The sequence below is a fragment of the Platalea leucorodia genome (genome assembly GCF_965183815.1).
Source record: "Platalea leucorodia genome assembly, chromosome: 8".
In the NCBI taxonomy this organism is placed as follows: Eukaryota; Metazoa; Chordata; class Aves; order Pelecaniformes; family Threskiornithidae; genus Platalea; species Platalea leucorodia.
In genome coordinates, this window is record NC_138830.1 from 29,517,026 (window position 1) to 29,534,401 (window position 17,376).

At 47.1% G+C, this 17,376-nt stretch overlaps 1 protein-coding gene across 1 annotated transcript; it reads right to left on the minus strand.

The window, feature by feature from the left end:
* Nucleotides 1-1,351: 1,351 nt before the first annotated feature.
* Nucleotides 1,352-16,163, minus strand: TF (transferrin). The gene is made up of 17 exons (XM_082319210.1): nucleotides 16,052-16,163; nucleotides 13,722-13,885; nucleotides 13,394-13,502; nucleotides 11,878-12,069; nucleotides 11,537-11,672; nucleotides 11,193-11,248; nucleotides 9,706-9,875; nucleotides 9,394-9,580; nucleotides 8,159-8,313; nucleotides 7,315-7,408; nucleotides 6,815-6,850; nucleotides 5,961-6,119; nucleotides 4,756-4,900; nucleotides 3,799-3,863; nucleotides 3,014-3,198; nucleotides 1,972-2,158; nucleotides 1,352-1,541 (listed from the first exon to the last, which is right to left on the minus strand). The coding sequence occupies exons 1-17, from the start codon at nucleotides 16,092-16,094 to the stop codon at nucleotides 1,504-1,506; spliced, it is 2,121 nt and encodes a 706-aa protein (XP_082175336.1). The 5' UTR covers nucleotides 16,095-16,163; the 3' UTR covers nucleotides 1,352-1,503.
* Between the last annotated feature and the right edge of the window lie 1,213 nt (nucleotides 16,164-17,376).

A 17,376-nucleotide genomic window follows, 5' to 3' on the forward strand; every position in this document is an offset into this window, starting at 1 on the left:
GAGAAACTTCTTCCCCTTGAGGGCTGTCAAGCAGTGGGACAGGTTCCCCAGGGAGGTCACCATCCTTGGAGGTTCTCCGTGCCTGTCTGTTGGCCCTGAGCACCCTGGTTGACCCCTTTCTTTGAGCAGGAGGTTGGACTGGAGACCCCCGGAGGTCCCTTCCCACTTGAGTTACTCTGTGATCCTCTAGTGAGGTTCCTTTTTTCCACGCCTTCTACTTATGGGACAAGGGCTTACACCTGATATTGCACACAGACGACGCAGCTTTTCTTGGGGCAAGTTTTCTAACTGCAGCCACAGTCAGTTGTACAAGCAGGCTCTTAGAGGCACTGTATCTCTTTCTTTGCTAGTTTTTAAGAACAGGTTAAAAAAGCCATCTGTCCAGTATACTTTGTCCTACACAAATGTGAGGAACTACATTTCCTTGCTTGCCATCACACTTTACATTTCTGTCTTCCAAGGTGATCTTTTGTCAGGCTAGTGGACATCTCACAACACATACCATATGCATCCAAAAATCATCACATCAAAATATTCATTCCCTCAAAGCCAGAAGCTCTTAGCATCTTTCTGCCCTCAGCAGCTCTTCTATGCCTGCCTTGACAACAGGGTTGGGACCTGCTGGATTACCCCAGACTCTGTTCCTCTGAAGCAGAGAGCCTCAGCAGACCCTTTTGTCTTGCCTTTTTATTTTCACCATGGATTAGAGTCAGGCCACCCACCTACATGTTTGTTTTCAGGTCAGAAGCACATCGGACAGACTACCAAACCACACGTGTTTCTAAATAAGTCCTAGATTTTTTTCAGAAAGGAAGTCTAAGCCTGGACTCTCCCCATCAATATACTTATATATTTTAAGAGCACTGCCTGGTGGAAATGACTCAGATCCAGCCAGCTGAGATATGAGATGGAGTGATTTCTAGTCACACCTTCCATCTCATGACCACTGTATTTTTTTTGTTTGGTTTGTTTTTTTCCCTTCTTTACCCTTCAGCTTCCCTGACATAAACACTCGCCCTCTTCCTGTGTCCCAACCACACTGGGCAACTGTCATCTGCTGGGGTGATAAGGGGATAACCTGGGTGAAGCAAAAGCACACAGAGTACAAAACATCTGTTAATTAGGCTCTAGGGCATATTTAATCAATTTTGCTTTGGCAAATGTTGAAACAAATTTCTCTAACGGTCAGCAATAGCCTTAAGTGGCAATAGCCATGTTGGTATCTGGCACTGCCCTACAGCGAGAGGTACTGAGGAAGGAATGGGCTTAAGAACCGTTTTGAAAAATTTCAGGACACCCGTTTAGATTTGAGATTTTATTTCTTGCTGTGATGGTAGCAGAAAATGGTAAAGTCTCAAACAGCCCGTTTCAGAGTGATGAGGAAAGGCAGAGAAAGCAGCAAAGGCAGAGGGACCTCTGCAGGTCGGTGTTCGGGGCTGAGGGCATGAGAGGAGTCATGGCTTGATGTTTCCTCCCCCTCCAGCAAGGGTCCTTCCCATCTCGCTACTTTTCCTCAAGGAAGGTGCACACCTGGAGGAGATCTGAAAAGGGAAAGGACAGGGAGAAGTTCAGATTCTGCCTTTAAACACTCCCATCCCACCAGCACACACCCAGCAATGCCAACAACGTCATCGCATGGAAAATATATTGTGTGCCATAAAAAAATGTGTATTAACCACAGACCGCACTGAACACACACTGATGGGACAGTGTGGGTTCTTTTTACCCTTTCTCAAAGTGCATGTTTTCTAAAGGCGAGTAAAAATCTGATTCTTGTTGATGCCAGAGCAGCAGACTTCAAGACTGTTTTCAGTTCATCCAAGGAACTTTGAGAAAAGTATACTGGCAACTTCATGAGTTATCCTCATTTTGCTTTAAAAAATTAAATGGACAGCTACAGAAGAAACTGTCCGTGCCTGTGAGCCTAAGAACTGCAATTCACGGACTTCTTCCTGGGACTGTTACAGTTACCTGATGGATTGCAGGTATTGAGGCTAGCAACTGAAGCATAGTATTGATCTCCGAGGAATTCCTTGTACGTTATTCCATCGCGGAGTTGGACCAGACACTTGGTCAAGTCTTTAAACAGAAGGTCCTTGGTTTGAGACTCAAACATCTTGAACTTTTTTTTCTCGATTCCATTTGTTCCAAACAGTCTCTGAAATAAAGGCATGAAGAGGTAAGTGTATGTTAAAAATAGAAGGCTGGCAAGATTCAACTCGTACAAGCCTAACTCTTAGCCCTAGTTCTTCACCATCATCCTGGGGAGCCCTCAGCCAAGCTCCAGAAATTTAGGATTTAATCTTCTGTCCTGGTGGTTAGATGAGGGATCTCTCAGTGGTAGGCACTGTTGTGGCATGATTGTCAAAATTTTTTTGCATTTTAACATGTCACTACATGGAGAGCCCCTTGGCAGATGCTGCCAGCAGGTCCTATGCCTTAGCCATGAGTTGAAAGCAAAAGGAGCTGACTTCCCAAGTGCCTCTCAGCAGACCCTGACAGTGGAGCAAATATTAATGTTTTCAGTGTAAAATCAATCAGAGGTGGTTTAACCTGGTTACATTTACACCAGTGGCTGTAAGACTGTGTGTGTGCAGGGCGGCTGCTGTCTTCCTGGGGCTGGACAGCTTGGTGCCTACCTCGTGCCTGACCCAGCTGAGTCAGAGACCAGGCACCTCAGAGGAGCTTCTGAAACACACATAGAAGAGCAGGCATAGCCTGAGGAGGAGGTGATAAACTCATGTCACGCAAGTGTAGCATGACAACAGCAACCACTATGATCTGGCTGTTACCTAAAAGGGGTATTTGCTAAGGTGGCAGAGGAGAAAGAGCAGTTTGGAAGGGATGGAGGAAGGGGGAGGCTAAGGGACAAGGCTATCACCCCATATCAGTAAGTTAAAATCTTCCACATTTTGCTGACTCCGGGAAACTCAGAGCTTCATTGCTCTAAAAATGCAAACATGCCATCTAAAAACAACCCCAGAACATTTCTTCTGCTGTCAGTACTACTAACCTCTTGGCTTTCCAGCAGCTCTTGGACTTTTTTTGCTTTCTCAGGACGCGTGACCACAGCATGGGTTGGAACCTTGGCCAGGTGGCAGGTCTTGTAAGCCATGATATTTGCCCGTTGCCCGTCAGTGCACAGCAACTCAAACTGGTCCATTTTCAGATTTTTGGCCCAGTCTTCTTTATTTTTGCCTTTAAAAAGAATTGGTTTGGAGATTCAGAGATCTTGTGTAGCAGAAGAATGTCAGCCTCACAACACCTAAGCAAGGCATTTGTCCCTGCCTGCATGTGCACTGGCACTTGGAGACTTTGCATGTATAAAGGAGGCTGTGAGTAAAATTCAGGAAAAGCCAGTGGGATGAGTTAGCTCTCAGAGCAGCCTGAGAGATTTAGTTACATCTCCTTCCTTGCATTTTTCCCAAATGCTTGGAAAACTTCATCTGCTGCTTTCAGAAATGTGAACTGAACTTTTAATTTTCAGGCAAGCAGTGAGCTAGAGTGCTGCGCAAAGGTGCCGGGACAGGAGTCTGTGGTTAAGGGACCACGTGAATAATTGTGCAGCTGAAATTAAATGATAGTTAGCGGGGAACTGTCTCTACAGAAATGCCTGGGAAGAGCCACCCTGGGCAGGTGGCACGTGCTGATGCTTGAATTCTGCTCCTCCTGTGGGAGGGGTGAGATTGACAGGATGAGCAGGTAAAGCTTGCTATTACCTTCTGCACTGGGAACAAAAATAATGCAGATTGGGGAAGGCAGCCCTGCCAAGACCTGTGCAACAGAATAACCACATACCATCAGTGTTTTCCTTGACGATTGAATGCTTAATAAAGGCCACGTCCCCCTGCTCGACCAGACACCTGGGAAGTACGAAGAAAGGCAAGTGATGCGGGTGCTTGAATCCTGGCCCTTTCCTGCAGATTTGATTCTGACCTATGTCTTATTTTGTAAAATTAATATCTAGGAGCTCTGCCATGAATATTTTAAGGATATCTGAAACACAGTCTTTTAATTCATTCTGGAAAAAACTGTGCATCCTTCTCACATGATAAGTAGCCGATTTATTTTATTGCCAAAAAGAAGCAGTTCGGCCAGGTTCAGAATTCACTTTGCTTTCTGCAATGCCTGCCTACACATGTTAATAGCTTTGTAAAAATGGTAACTTGCACCAAGAGGACTGCAAACCCTGAAGCAGGGTCTCTCTGCTATCAGATGTAAATGAAACAAGATTCATTATCTTTTTAAATTCATGCCCAATATGAATTACTTAGACTTGAGCTGATACTGAGTGGGTATGGAGGAGATGGCACTGGGGCTGACCTCTGGCCTCTGAACTTTTTAGAGGATGGTTTATTTTAACTAAGGCAAGCAGCATTTTTAACAGGGAGTGTCTAGTGGCAGCATTGTTTGCCAGTCCCCATCTTTTAACACTCCTTATTTGTGTTAAAAGTGTAGCACTGCTGCCATTGTAGGAGGTCTGGCCAAAACGCTTGTGTCTCTCCAGGTTTGCCTGGAGGCACCAGGACATTAGTTTTACTGAACAGGAACATTTTACATCATTTTGCAGGAAGCTGCATAAGGAAAAAACATATAGCATATGTATAATATTACAGACATTCAGCAGCGTAATGGAGAAAAAGAGGTCAGCAAATTAGCCTCAACATGAGGCTGTACTCCATATGTGATCTACCCATAATCTCTGTGATTAGCCCCAAGGTACTTGAGAGCAGCCTGAGTGTCTCCATCACCTACCGGAAAGCTCCAGTGTATCCATAGTATTTCTCATGGCTGCTGGCGACGCACTTCTCTGGCCGGACCCCCCCTGAGCCCTTGCAGAGCCTGCAGAGGCGGGAGTTAGGAGGAGACCCGGGAGCACAGCCCTCGCTGAAGTATTCATCTGAAGGCAGGAATAGGAATAAATTCACTTTTCCTACACTGAAAAGTTAGGTTTTCTTTTAATGTTCTCATGCTGAATTTGTATTAGCGGTCACTGGCAGCTGGGAACAGGCTGTGAGAAGGAGCACAATTCCATGGACAGCAAATCGCATGCGTACAGTCTTCACTATGAAACTCATTACTTGTTATTATTGATAATGAAGCGGGGCCTAAGGCTCAATTGCGCTAGGCATTCTCTTGGCATAAAAAGAAGAATGTTTATGCTGCAAACCATTCCCAGCTCACGCAGAGCCAGCCCAAGCCTCCTCAGCCTTTACAGGTCAGCAGAGTTGCATTCGGCAGCAATGCCAGAGCTCTGGGGGAAGAAGGGACAGTGCGAAGGACAGGCAGCAGGATGGAGAGGCTGATTCTAAAACTTACTAACACTAGTATCTTCTTGTGGTTAGAGATTTCCTTTTAATAATTATATGCTTAATTTGCTTTGGTCCATAATATTTCCACATTATTTTTGTTGGACCATAATTTTCACCGACTAAAAGCTGGATATAGAAGTTGATCTTCTGAACAATCTCTAAAGGCCCAGAGCCAATGCAGACTTTTACCCACTTATTCTCAGGCAGTCAGATCGGTCCCTTTAAGTTTCTTGAACAAAGACCAGTCTCTGTCCCCTGTTCTCAGCCCTTCCCCTCCCTTCTGAGATTCATAAACCCATCCTTTACCCCCACTCCACTTTCTGCACAAGCACCAGGCCCCCTATAACTGGGGCAGCCTGTATTCCCTTTTTGGGAACACCTTTTGGGCTGCTGCAAAGGGAAGGGGAGAGAGAGAAAGAAAGCAAAGCCCCCCTAAAGCAGCCGGCGTGCCATATCTTACTCTGAAGCAGTCACCAACAGCCGAAAACTTTGCTCAGTGAAACCTTAAACAAGAGAGCCTTCTCCATTTCCCACCTCCAAGTGGGAATCTTTGAGGCACAAGAAATTTTGAAGATCAGATGAAGGACGGGAAAGCATTTTTGGAAGCAGATTCCCAGCTTGAAGAAATGGATGCAAAACTTGACTCACCGAAATTGCAGTTCCCCGTCCTGTTGTGAATCAAGCCCATGGGGATGTTCCAGCCAGCAGTTCTCCCGACAGCAGTGTGGCATGACTTCTTGCCCTGCAGATTGTTCCATGTGATATCGCTGTCAGATTTCTTCACAACAGCCACAGCAAAGTAGGATGCTTTCAGAAGATAAAATAGAGGAGAATTAAGGACTGACCTGAGGATCCCACTGTGCTCCCTTAGGAGAGCATTGGCTCCACCTGGGAGAAGGCACCTATGAACAGCATAGCAGAAATACTTTGCGTTTATAAATTATTTGCTATGCAGCAACAACAGAAGAATTTGCAGATGTGATGCATCTACTCCCACCATGCTCCTGGGAAATTATTATCCCTGACATTTCCCCCCACCCCTGCCAGAACTCTGACACTTGAGTATGCAAGAAGGCTATAGCAAGACATACATGATGGTTTCTTATCCCCCCCTGATTTCTTATCCCCTCTTTAGCAAAGGACAAAAGCCTTCCCTCCTCTCCCTCTTCCCACTTCTATAAAGAACAATTTCCTAATGCTGCAACCCAGACCCTCTTTCCCTGTTTGCAGCCCTGGCACCGTTATGACGTGACTGTGCTCTAGATAGCGGCAACTAAGCACAAATCTCTGCCGCTACCGTATGCTTTGCCTTGATTTCTGCTTGCAGACCCAGACTTTCCATCTGACTACTAAATTAGTGACCCAAATTTTTGATATCTACATTGGACACAGTGGTTCTTTGTGTGGAGACTGGCCATTTGTTCTCCAGTCATGACTGCATATATATTTTTCTACTTATATCCATCAGGACTGTTTTCTGTCCCTCCATTGGCAGTAATCACCTGGTTCTCCTTCTGCTTTGCCACATTGACCATCATCTGAGGGAGGGAAAAAGAAGGAGATATTAGGTAAAAGATATGGCAAATCCAAAAATGGATTGAGCTCACTAATTTCTGGAGAAACTTCATTCTAGAAGTGACTGTTTCAGGTAACACCTTATGCATCGACAGAACAAAGCATGACGTCCATCTGCTCCTCTGAGCTAAAACAACTAGTTTTACTGAGGTTGGTGGTAAAGGACAGGGACATCATGATTAAAACAAAGAAGACAGGAGCTGGAGGTCATTGTGTTCCTGACTGTCTATGCCCACTCTCCCAGGGATGTTCCACCTTCGTGGAAAGGCGAGGTGTGCAGCGGCAAGCAGAGCTGCCTCAGAGCACCATGTGTTTTCTGCAGGATGCAACACTGAGGCTGCTTTCTAGATTTCAGAATAAAAACTGCTTTTGCACCAGCTGGTTCCCCACCACTTGGACCCAGAGGGACAGCTTGGGGTGTGCTTACCCTCATAGCTTTCTCCCATCACTGGCACCAAGCCGCACACACCAGCAGTGTAGACAAAACCTCCATCTAAGCTGATAGCATCTGCTTCACCTTTCTGCAATGAAAACGGCGCAGCAATGAAATGATGCCGTATGTCCCCAGACCAGCGCTTTTCAGAAATCAGATTGTAAAAGAAGCACTCGATGTAAGGGAGAAGGGCTTGGGGTAAGGGGACCTGAGAGGCCATCCCTTAGCATACGGTCAGTCGAGGTTTCGCTGATGCAGAGAGAGTTTTGAAATTATCCCTCCCGTGCGCTTGTAACCACCTCTAGCAGCAGCTCTCCTCCCCAGACACTCACAGGCCCAGGCGTGTGTCTCTCCTAGCCTGCTTCCCTGCCAGACAGATTTCCTTATCTCACCTGTCCTTTCAAGTTCACATTTTGTGCTGTCTTCATAGTACTGACCCAGCCCTCTGAGCTACCACCAGCACCCTCATCTACTTTATGGAACCACTCCTAAGGCAGCAACTGTTTTTCTCTGCATTTTACAAAATTTGTATTTTGCCTTCCTTTTCCAAATAAAAAGTTACTTCACACCAGAAAATGGCTTTTTGTTTAGGAAACCTCAAAAAAGAATGCTGTCCAACAAATTTTTTTGAAGAATGTTAATTGGTGAAAAACTAGTCAAGCCTTTTCCCTGTGATGAGGCTGGTTTCTGCCCACTGGTATTTCTCGCAAAGCTCCCAGTATTTTATTTTAAAATCCACTCCCCCTCCCCCTCCACCCCATCTATTCCCAGGCTGAAAGAAGAAACTTCTCTCCATCTGAAAGGTGCACAGGGAGAAGAAAAGGAAAAAAAGCCATACCATAATCTTGATAATGCAGCCATTGGTGTCGTCTGCCACGGTGCACTCCACCTCCCCCTTGCTCACCACACTCCAGAGGTCACACTTGCTCTTCTCATTCTTGCCTACTGCACACCACCGTGTCTTGTTTTCTCTGCGGTTGGAGCTCAACTGATCTGTAAAACCACCAGAGGAAAAAAAAGGATAAGTTTAGAGTTCTGCTGAACAATAAGGCTAAAAACAAGCTACTTTCTGGGTGCGTGGGCCTCGGACATGAAACCATCTGTACACACCAACCTGCTGCTGCCCAGTGCAAGAGGTTCTTGTTTAAAAAGCCCTGGGCTGGCATGAATGGAAGGGATGATTCTTAAGCTGAAGGATGCTCAGAAATCAACTTACAGGTCAGAAAGGAGAATTTCTGCATAACACAAGCTGTTCATGCAGATTCGTGTTAGCTAAAACATTGCAACCACTAAACCACCATGCATTAATAGTACTTGGTATTGCTGCCTGTAATATATTCCACATTTCTCTAGACCTCACAGCCCAGACAACCATGAGACTAAGACCAGACCAAGCTGGAAAAATACAACCTAGTTATGTTTCTGTGAAGTGGCATTTGAATAATCTGTTTTGATGCTACATGAAGTCCATGCACCCCCTTCCATAAATGCCATAGCAGCTGAGTCTACCACAGAGATCTCTGAGCAATTATACATCTTAAGTGGATTTCGGGGGTCATTTGTGGGATGTTTAACTCTCAGAAAGCCAGCTAGGACATCAGTAAATGCTTGATGAGTCTAGACAGAAATAAAAGACACTGTTTCCCTCAAGTGGCCAATACTGGTCCTGATGTCCTGGCATTTTCCTTCCTCTTACGTCCCAGAAATGGCTTTTCTAAGCAGCAGTTTTGACCATGCCCAATCCCTACCACCAGCTGAACAACCATGGGCAATTTTTGTTGTTGCAATCATGGTGAAGGGACAAGGGGTGCAGTGTGTGTAAATTTTCCACCTTTGTTGGTGTGGTGATGATGTTATTTTGACTTTGGCATCAACAAATTCCTTTTGTTGATGTAAGTAAAGTTTGTGAAGATTGTGTGATTTTAATGCTAATAACTTTCACAGGAAATATTTTGCAGAGAATACTGTCTGTGTTTGAAAACACTGTGTTCCTTTCCCCAGACGTATTTGCTGATCCCATCTCTTCAATGCAGCTCACACTGACATGACATTAGTGTTTCATGTCCTGCCTACCTTTCTGAAGGTTCTGGATGGCACTGTAATACTCAAAGCCCAGGAAGAGCTGGGAATCCATCAGTGGTGGGATACGCTTCAGCTGTACAGCAGAGTCTTTGAAAAGCAAGTCTTTGAGGCCTGGTTCCTTCTCCTCAGGTGGCCCAAAGAGATGGAAGGTGCTGGTTGTGCCCACGCCAAATTTTTCCTGCCACGAGGGAAAAATAATCAGCAAATGACTGTACCAAAGTGCTTGGAAAGAAGGAGAGAGCAAGCAAAGCCGGGGGACAGAGGAGGGGATGCTAGGGGAAGGAAAGAAGAGCTTGATGATACCTGTGCTCTTGAGAGAAAGCTCCAGATGTCATCAATCTTGCTGTCATCTCGAGCCACAACAGCATGAGCAGGCACCCTGGCCCAATGACAGGCTTTGTAATTGTCCACGGGCTGACGGCTGCCATCCAGACATAACAGCTCATACTCATCCTTCTTCCCCGGAGCATTTTCTGGAGGAAGGGAGGAACCATGAGTTGCATCACCGTGAAAACAGAGAAAAAAAAACAGCCTGGGGCAGCTTTGTAATGAATTTATTTCTGTGGAAGCTTGGGGGAGAATTCTTTGCAGAAGACAGGTTGCATGCACCCCCTTTACAATGATAATGGGGTCATCGTGGTCATACAAAGGCAATGCAGAAAGGACAATGCATGTGCCTGTGAAAGAGAGATTATTTCTGCCTCTGTCATAACTAACCCAATAGCAAGAAGGTTTATGTGGCAGTAGTGCCTAGACATCCAAGCACGCACAAATAGATACAAATAGAAATAGATTTACAAACATCATACAAAGGAATTGAACAGGTCAGGAGCCACACATGGTCTGTGAAGGCCAGTAGTGTCAAGGCTGAAAACAGAGCCCAGGTCAGAGATCACAGGGTTACAGGAGAATTCAGGTGGGAAGGGACCTCTGAAGATCTCCTGTCCAAGCCCCTACTCAAAGCAGGGGCAGACCAGGTTGCTCCAGGTGGATCTTGAAGACCTCAAAGATGGAGAGTGCACAGCTGTCCTGGGCAACCTGTCCCACTACTTGACTGTCCTCAAGAGGAAAAAAATTTCTACTTGTATCTGGTCCAAACCTCTCTTGTTTCAGTTAATGATTATTGTTTCTCATCTTTCCACTGCCCATCTCTGTAAAGATCTTGGCTCCACCTTCTTGCTAACCTCCTTGTAGGCACAGGCAGGCTGCTCTGAGGTGCCCCCAAAGCCCATCGCTTCCCCAGGCTGATCAAGCCCACCCCGCTGAGCATCTCCTCACAGGACAAGTGTCCCTGCCCCATGACCATCTTGGTGGCCCTCCACTGAGTTCACTGCAGGTTCTGGGCATGCCAGGCCATCTTCCATCTCCAAGAGGTGCAGAGTTAGTGGACTCTTGCTGTGGGCTGAATTCCCTCCAAAATCACTCCCAGAGGGATGGATGAGCGTAATTACCTTCACAATTTCTTGCCCTGTGTTTGCTGTGATAATGTTACAGCTGGCTCTGACACATGGCACCAATGATAATACCATTGAACTTAAATCAAGCAGGTTTTCCTTCTTCAAAGAGAACTTCAAAGAAGAAAAAGTAGACCCCACCACAATCATATTTCTCAGTAACAGGGATAAGTCAGTCCACAGTGTGCAAAACATGTTTCTAGAGGTGAAAGGAGAAGAGGTTTGGGGTAAACCTGGAGAGGAATGAAAGCCTGCACAGTGTAGACTAATTGCAGGATGGAGTGGCAGCAAGAGGCTGGACTGGAAAGGAGAAAACAAGTGTTCCCGCAGACCTACCTTGAACGGTTGTGTGTTTCACAAAAGCCACGTCTCCTTTTCCATCTTTCAGACATCTGCAGGTGGAAGGACCAGAAGAGATGTTAAAAAACATGTTAAAAAATGCTAATGCTGTGTATTCTTAAGTCTGCACAAAGCCATACAACCCAGCTGCCTCTCTCATCTCCCGTTAGCTGCCTGCCTGTTATTACTAATTGGATCTTTAATTATCAGCACTCCCAGTTGTTCTATAAATTCAGTCTCCTTGGGACCCCCAATTACAACACAGCCCTCCCTGGTATAATGAAAACTTGCATGTGCCGGGGCTAGAATATTTCCCCAAAGGAAAAATAGCTTTCACTCACTGAAAAGCTCCAGAATATCCAGAATAAGGTGCTGTGCGGGAGCATTTGGTTTTGGCATCCCCCTTGCACTGACGGCACAGTTTCTGTTCAGTGGTAGCACCAGGCACGCAGCTGGCAGAGAAAAAATTGGCCACCGCTATGGATCAGAAAGAAGCAATAGTTAGTCTAAAATTCACTTTTACAAGGACCTGGAAGGGAGGGGATGCACAAAGAATGTCAATGATTTGACTGCTCTGCAAGCCACCTCTGGACCTCCACAGAAGGTTGGGCAACATCACTTTCACCATACCACAGCCCCTGGCTTAACACCAGCCCATTTAACTTGCCGTTTCCCACCTCACCTTGCTCGATGGAGGCTGAGTCTTTGCCATCCCACTTGATGTCTTTCCGGTACAGGAGTGTCCCAATTGGGATGACCCAGCCAGCAGACCTGCCCAGGCCTGTGTGGCAGGAAGTCTTGCCCTGCAAGTCATTTATTGTGAAGCCTGTTCCTTTCTTCACGACGGCCACAGCGTAGTAGCTGGTTGTAGAGCCTGCAGTGCAGCAAAAAGCAGGAAAGCAATGAAAAAGCAGGATTTATGAACATTTCAAATCCTGCCAAACCCCCAGTTTCAGAGAATAAAGTGCTGTGCTTCCAAATAATAATTAGCAACTTTGCTTGAACACTTATAGTCATCCCATTTTCTTAGGCGTGAGCTACACTGCCAATACCGAACCAACACTGTGCATTACAACTTGCAATGGTAAGTGACCTGAAAATACTGTCGCATGCAAAATGCTTTGCCACCAGACATGCCCATAGTTTTGTAAGGATGCTTCAACAAGTCTTTTTGGCAAATCTTCTTTGGCAAGTCTTTTCTCAAATGCTGTCGTCCACTGAAGCATACATGTAAGCCTTGCGAGACTGAAATACCACATTTAGTCTTTAAAATTATACCTAGTCCATCACATGCTACATATGAATAAAGTGACTTAGTTTTAGGGGTGGTAGAGACCACAGCCTTCCATTTAATATCTGTATTTTCTTAGCTACCATGTTGGGAATGACTCTGCTGTGTCGCTTTGATCCTGAATATTGTGTACAAACAGGCTGAATGCCAGGGCAGAGATCAAAAGAGATTGGGAGCTTTGGCCGTGGTGGGATTGCATGAGGTGAGACAGACAAAAGTGGAGAAATAGTCTCTGTTCGGCTCCCAAGAGAAAGATGGGAGAGACGAAGGACAGTACGGAGAGTGAGCGGGGATGTAGCAGCAGAGCTGTCTTATCAGAAGGGATTGCTGCAGAGCACTTTTTATGCTTCCCTTCTTTTTTCTGTGCATTGCCTGCACCTCTTGCCTCAGTAATCTCAATGGAGTGTTCCTGCACAACCACTAACGGCAATGCTGTTGCCTCTTCAATCTTTTTTTTTTTTGTCTTGATGACTGTGCAGGAAGATACACAGGCTATCTATCTGTGCTATCTAGCTCAGTGTTTGACCTGCGTAATTCACGGTCACTGAAAGCAGAAGATCTCTGGGACCAGCACAGTTTTTATGCCATGCTTCGGGACAACCATGATGTCTGCTCATGGTGCTCTCCTTCCATGGCCACTGCATCATCACGGGATCAGTGACTTTCATTGCAACTAACATCAGAAATGGGGCACTGGCTCTGCCCCTTTCCATTGCAGTGACTCTATGGCCATGGGTGATGATTCACATTTTGGTGTAACTGCCTCCCCGCCTCCCCCTGTGGAATGTGGAAGCCAGGGGCAATATCTGGGACACCCAACAGGCGTAATGTGGAAGCTCTGCATGGAAAGGTTGGCCTATCATTTTGTTATCACCACTTGGCTTAAAAATATTGCATGAAAATGTACCTCCACTTTGTTCGTAGACCTCAGCAGCAATGGGCTTCAGCTTGTAGGGGGCAAGGCCTGCTTCAAAAACATGACCACCGTCCAAGCAAATGGCATCTGCTTCATTATTCTAAATAACAAAAAGATTTCAGTCAATAAACAAAGAGCAGGGGTGCATGAGGGAAAACACTTCCCTGAAGTCTCTCCTGGATCCTTGTGCGTGAGTCCTTCTCTACAGGGGGATCACAGGTAACAACCAGTGACTCAAAGGAAACCCCGGCCTTTTCCAGGTGTAGCAGACTGCTGAAATATCTTCAGTGCCCAACACAGATATTTGCTGCCCACTCACCGAAATGGCTTTTATGCAGTCAAGGTACGTTGCTTTCTGCAGGCAACTGAATGCAACATTCTCTTGTTGCATGTGATCCCTTAGGCTATTGCATTTGTTCTGTTCTGCTAAGGATATTGTGCACCATCTGACGCTTGCCTTGGGGCGAGCAGCAAAACACAGAGCTGTAGAAAGAACCAGAAATAAATCATCTCAGAGAGGTAGAAAGGCACCAAGTGGAAAGAAACAGCATCTCTGTGAATACACAATCTCTGGTTCCCTGCAGTCATGGCCTTGGGTGATGGCCAGGTGCAGGATCTCCCTTGCACATGTCCTAAGCCATGCAGGAAGGCTCTTTCTTTCTTGCCTGACATGTGCACCTCCAGGAACATCTGGAAGGATCATTCCTGTCCCTGGGTAATGGATGTCCTGCACAGCATCATAACTCAAGCAGCCTGAGCTCACGGCAACATCCACAGGACTAGGAGAACAAAACCACACACTTCAATAGAAATCAAACTCAAGACTTTGCAAAAACAGAGAGAAAAGGTGGTTCCCTGAAGCAGTGTCTTTGCAAATAACTCCAGAGGGAGAGCAGCTCTGACCCGGCCAGACTATATTCAGTATGTTGTCACTCATGGCCTCCTTGGCAGCTAGATGTTCTGATCTATTTAACTGTCTCTTTATATCTCACCTATTCCACTACACCCAGTAAGAGACATGCCATACCACCTCCACAGTCCTCTCTCCTAAGAGTCCCCCAACCTGTAAATGCAGCTGACTGGCTGCTCTGGGAGACGGGAGTAAAGCAAAGACACAGACTCACACCTCCTTCAGCAACCTGAACACCAGAAACATTGGAAACTTGCAGTTAAAGTATGTGGCCAGCCCGTGCTGTGCACTTCAACTTAACTCTGCCCCTTCCTGGCAGGATTGCACAGACCAACAGGCTGTATGCACCGCTCGCTCCCTCCAAACCCTTGATGGCACATTTCATTCAAACATCTCCAGATTAACCTGTGCTGTTTTCATTTTCTCTTTCATCTCTGAAATACTCTCTCTTACTCTCTCTTTTGAGCCATAACCCTGACAGCAGACGCCTCCCCTCCTCCCAGTGGAGGTGCTGAATTTGGCCACAGGAAGAATCCTTAGCCTTAATTCCTACTGCCATCATCTATGTTTTTCAAGTCTTGGCTGCACAAAGCCATGGTCACCTTAATCTACTGCTGGCAACCACCCTGCCCTGGGCAGAAGCTGGACGGGGACCTCCTGAGGGAGTCAGCCTGGCTGCACTGGTGAACACTGGGAAAGCAACAGGAGCCCAAGTGCCACAGCCTCGGCCACAGAGCTTTTGGGCAACCTCTTGGCTCCTTCCATGCAGGGGAGGAGGAGGGACTCTTCATCATTAATAAGACATCATTGCGTGCTAGTACTCATCAAAGGAGCTCGAGGACTTTCCAATGCCAGTGGCACAGGGAGCACTTCCCACCAGACAGCATTAATCACCACCACACTTTATGGGGGATCAGAAGAGACCCGCTGCCTGCTCCAAGAAGGGGACCCCTCTTTCCGTTTCCAGGCAGCAGTCCCCAGGTTGGGTGTAGACAGCAGTAATCTCCTTGCTGTGACTACCTGCCCATTGCCTGCCAAAACTGTGAGCAGACAGAGAGGAGAGAAATAATCGCTTCAAGCAGATCCAGCTCTGCATTGGCACAATTTAAGCATAAAATACACGTGTGCCCAAGAAAAGTGCCGCTGCAGCAGCGGGACAGAGCAGCACAGGAGCAGAGAGGGAAGCATGGGGAGTCTTTCGTTGTTTAAGCTCTGTTTTATTGTCACTGCCTTCAGGTTTAACCCAACACACATGCAGGCTTGGCAGGGAGGTTTTGTTCTAGTTTCTCTCCCCGTGGCTGAACCCCTGCTCCTCTCCCAGCACAGCAGCTTGTGGGAGGGTGATTTTTCTCTTCGCCCTGCGGCAGCAGGACTGCAGAGCTCTCCTGAGCAGTCCACTCCCCAGCAGTGGGTGCCGAGCATCCCTCCTTGCCAGCCGCGTGCTTGGCAGCTTGCTGTGAGGAGCTGCAGACTCCCCTCCAGCCTCCATGGGCTGGCCCAAGGAAAAAGCTGCTGTCATTAATGCTCAAAACACCATCCTTGTTGACAGAGATCCACAGCTGCCAAAGCAAGCATCTGGCAGGTGCTCCTTTGCTTTTACGTCCTGGCTTTTACTTAATAGCTGCCTGGGTCCGGCATGTGCTGCAGCTCTAACACAGCCTCATCTAGGGGGAAAGCCTGGGGTCCTGGGAGGTTTTGACTCTTCCTTTCCCCCAAAACTGCTTTCAGCAGACACTTACCTGCTATCCCGAAGGACAGCACAGCAGAGAGTACGAGTTTCATACTTGAGCAGGGAGTCAGGTGCTGAGGAGGGGGTGTAGCAGCCTTGGTCACAGACTGTCCCCTCCAAGTCTGTGATGGCTCTGGAACCGCTTTCTCCCCCTTTTATAGAGGAACAGCCCTGGCTGTGTTTGCAGAAGCAATGACCTAACACTGTTTGTCCTTCCTTGTTTCTCAATAGCTCCTAAATCGCCCCCCTCCCTGGAGCAGCCCATTTTTAGGAATCCTTTCATTTTGGCACTGAACCCCTCTGCAGGCAGGAGTCAGAGCAGGGCAAGGTGCTTTTCATTTTACAAGGGGCTTCAGATGGAAAATTCCCAAGTTGTGACATTTGAATTCCCCTGCAGGCTGAAAGGACACGGGAGGAGCTATTTTCTTTGTGCTAGCCACCCCCTGCCTTGCCAGCCTAATCTCAGAAAGTCCCTGCTGGATCCAGCCCTGAGTTTTGCATGCTTGCCAGTAACTGCTGCTGTCGTGCCCATCACCCTTTGGCTCGCAGCACTCTGAGTGCCTGCCCGCTCCCTTGTGCTCTCTTGGCAATGGCAATGGGGTTGAAAGGCAGTAAATGTTCCTTACACATGACCTGGCAAGCTCCTTGCACAGGCAAAGAAAGTCAACAACAGTGACCAGACAGCTCAATAAGTGCCCTGCAGCCAGAAGGAAACATCACGCTGCACTGTTGTTAAGTTCTTGGGATGAGCCTGAGAAGAAATGCTGAGATTAGTAGTCATCCTCCTCCCCTTCCTCTGCAAAACCTCTTCATCCAATTGTATCACTCCTGATTTATCTCCCTGCAGCCAGGACCAGTGGGGCATTTTACCACTTTACAAAGGTCTGCCTTCGTGGTGCTGTCCCAGGCTCAGTGTCCCGATCTTTGCTGCAGGCTACCAGACCATCTTCAGGTTGACTTTAGCACATGAACACTAAATGAGAGTCCCTGGACCACATCAGCTAGCCCACAAGCCCTAGCAGCATCCCTAGACAGCAGCTGTTAGGACTGGTCCACCCACCATGTCCACCCGATACAAGCTACAAGAACGCTGTAGGAAGCCCAGCAGTGAGGTCCAGCTCCCAGGCTTGCTCTCAAGAGCACCAGCCTCCCTCTGTGATCTTCTGGATCCCCTGCACAGGTCCTTCCTTTCCCATAGCCTGCACCCTCCACACAGCAGTGCCATGGGCTTGCCCACAGCAAGCTCTTGGCTGAGGTTGGCTGGAAGCTTGCTAGTTTGGCTTTTCTCCCTCCTCCCAGCAGGCTCAGGGCACAGCGACCTGCAGGTAGATGCTG

Excerpts from the sequence above, each read along its gene's own strand:
- TF (XM_082319210.1), bottom strand. The coding sequence starts at position 16,094 with ATGAAACTCGTACTCTCTGCTGTGCTGTCCTTCGGGATAGCAG. Across the intron at positions 11,673-11,877 it reads CTCAGCCTCCATCGAGCAAG|CGGTGGCCAATTTTTTCTCT; the intron begins GTGAGGTGGGAA and ends TCTGATCCATAG. Across the intron at positions 8,314-9,393 it reads CATCCAGAACCTTCAGAAAG|ATCAGTTGAGCTCCAACCGC; the intron begins GTAGGCAGGACA and ends GTGGTTTTACAG.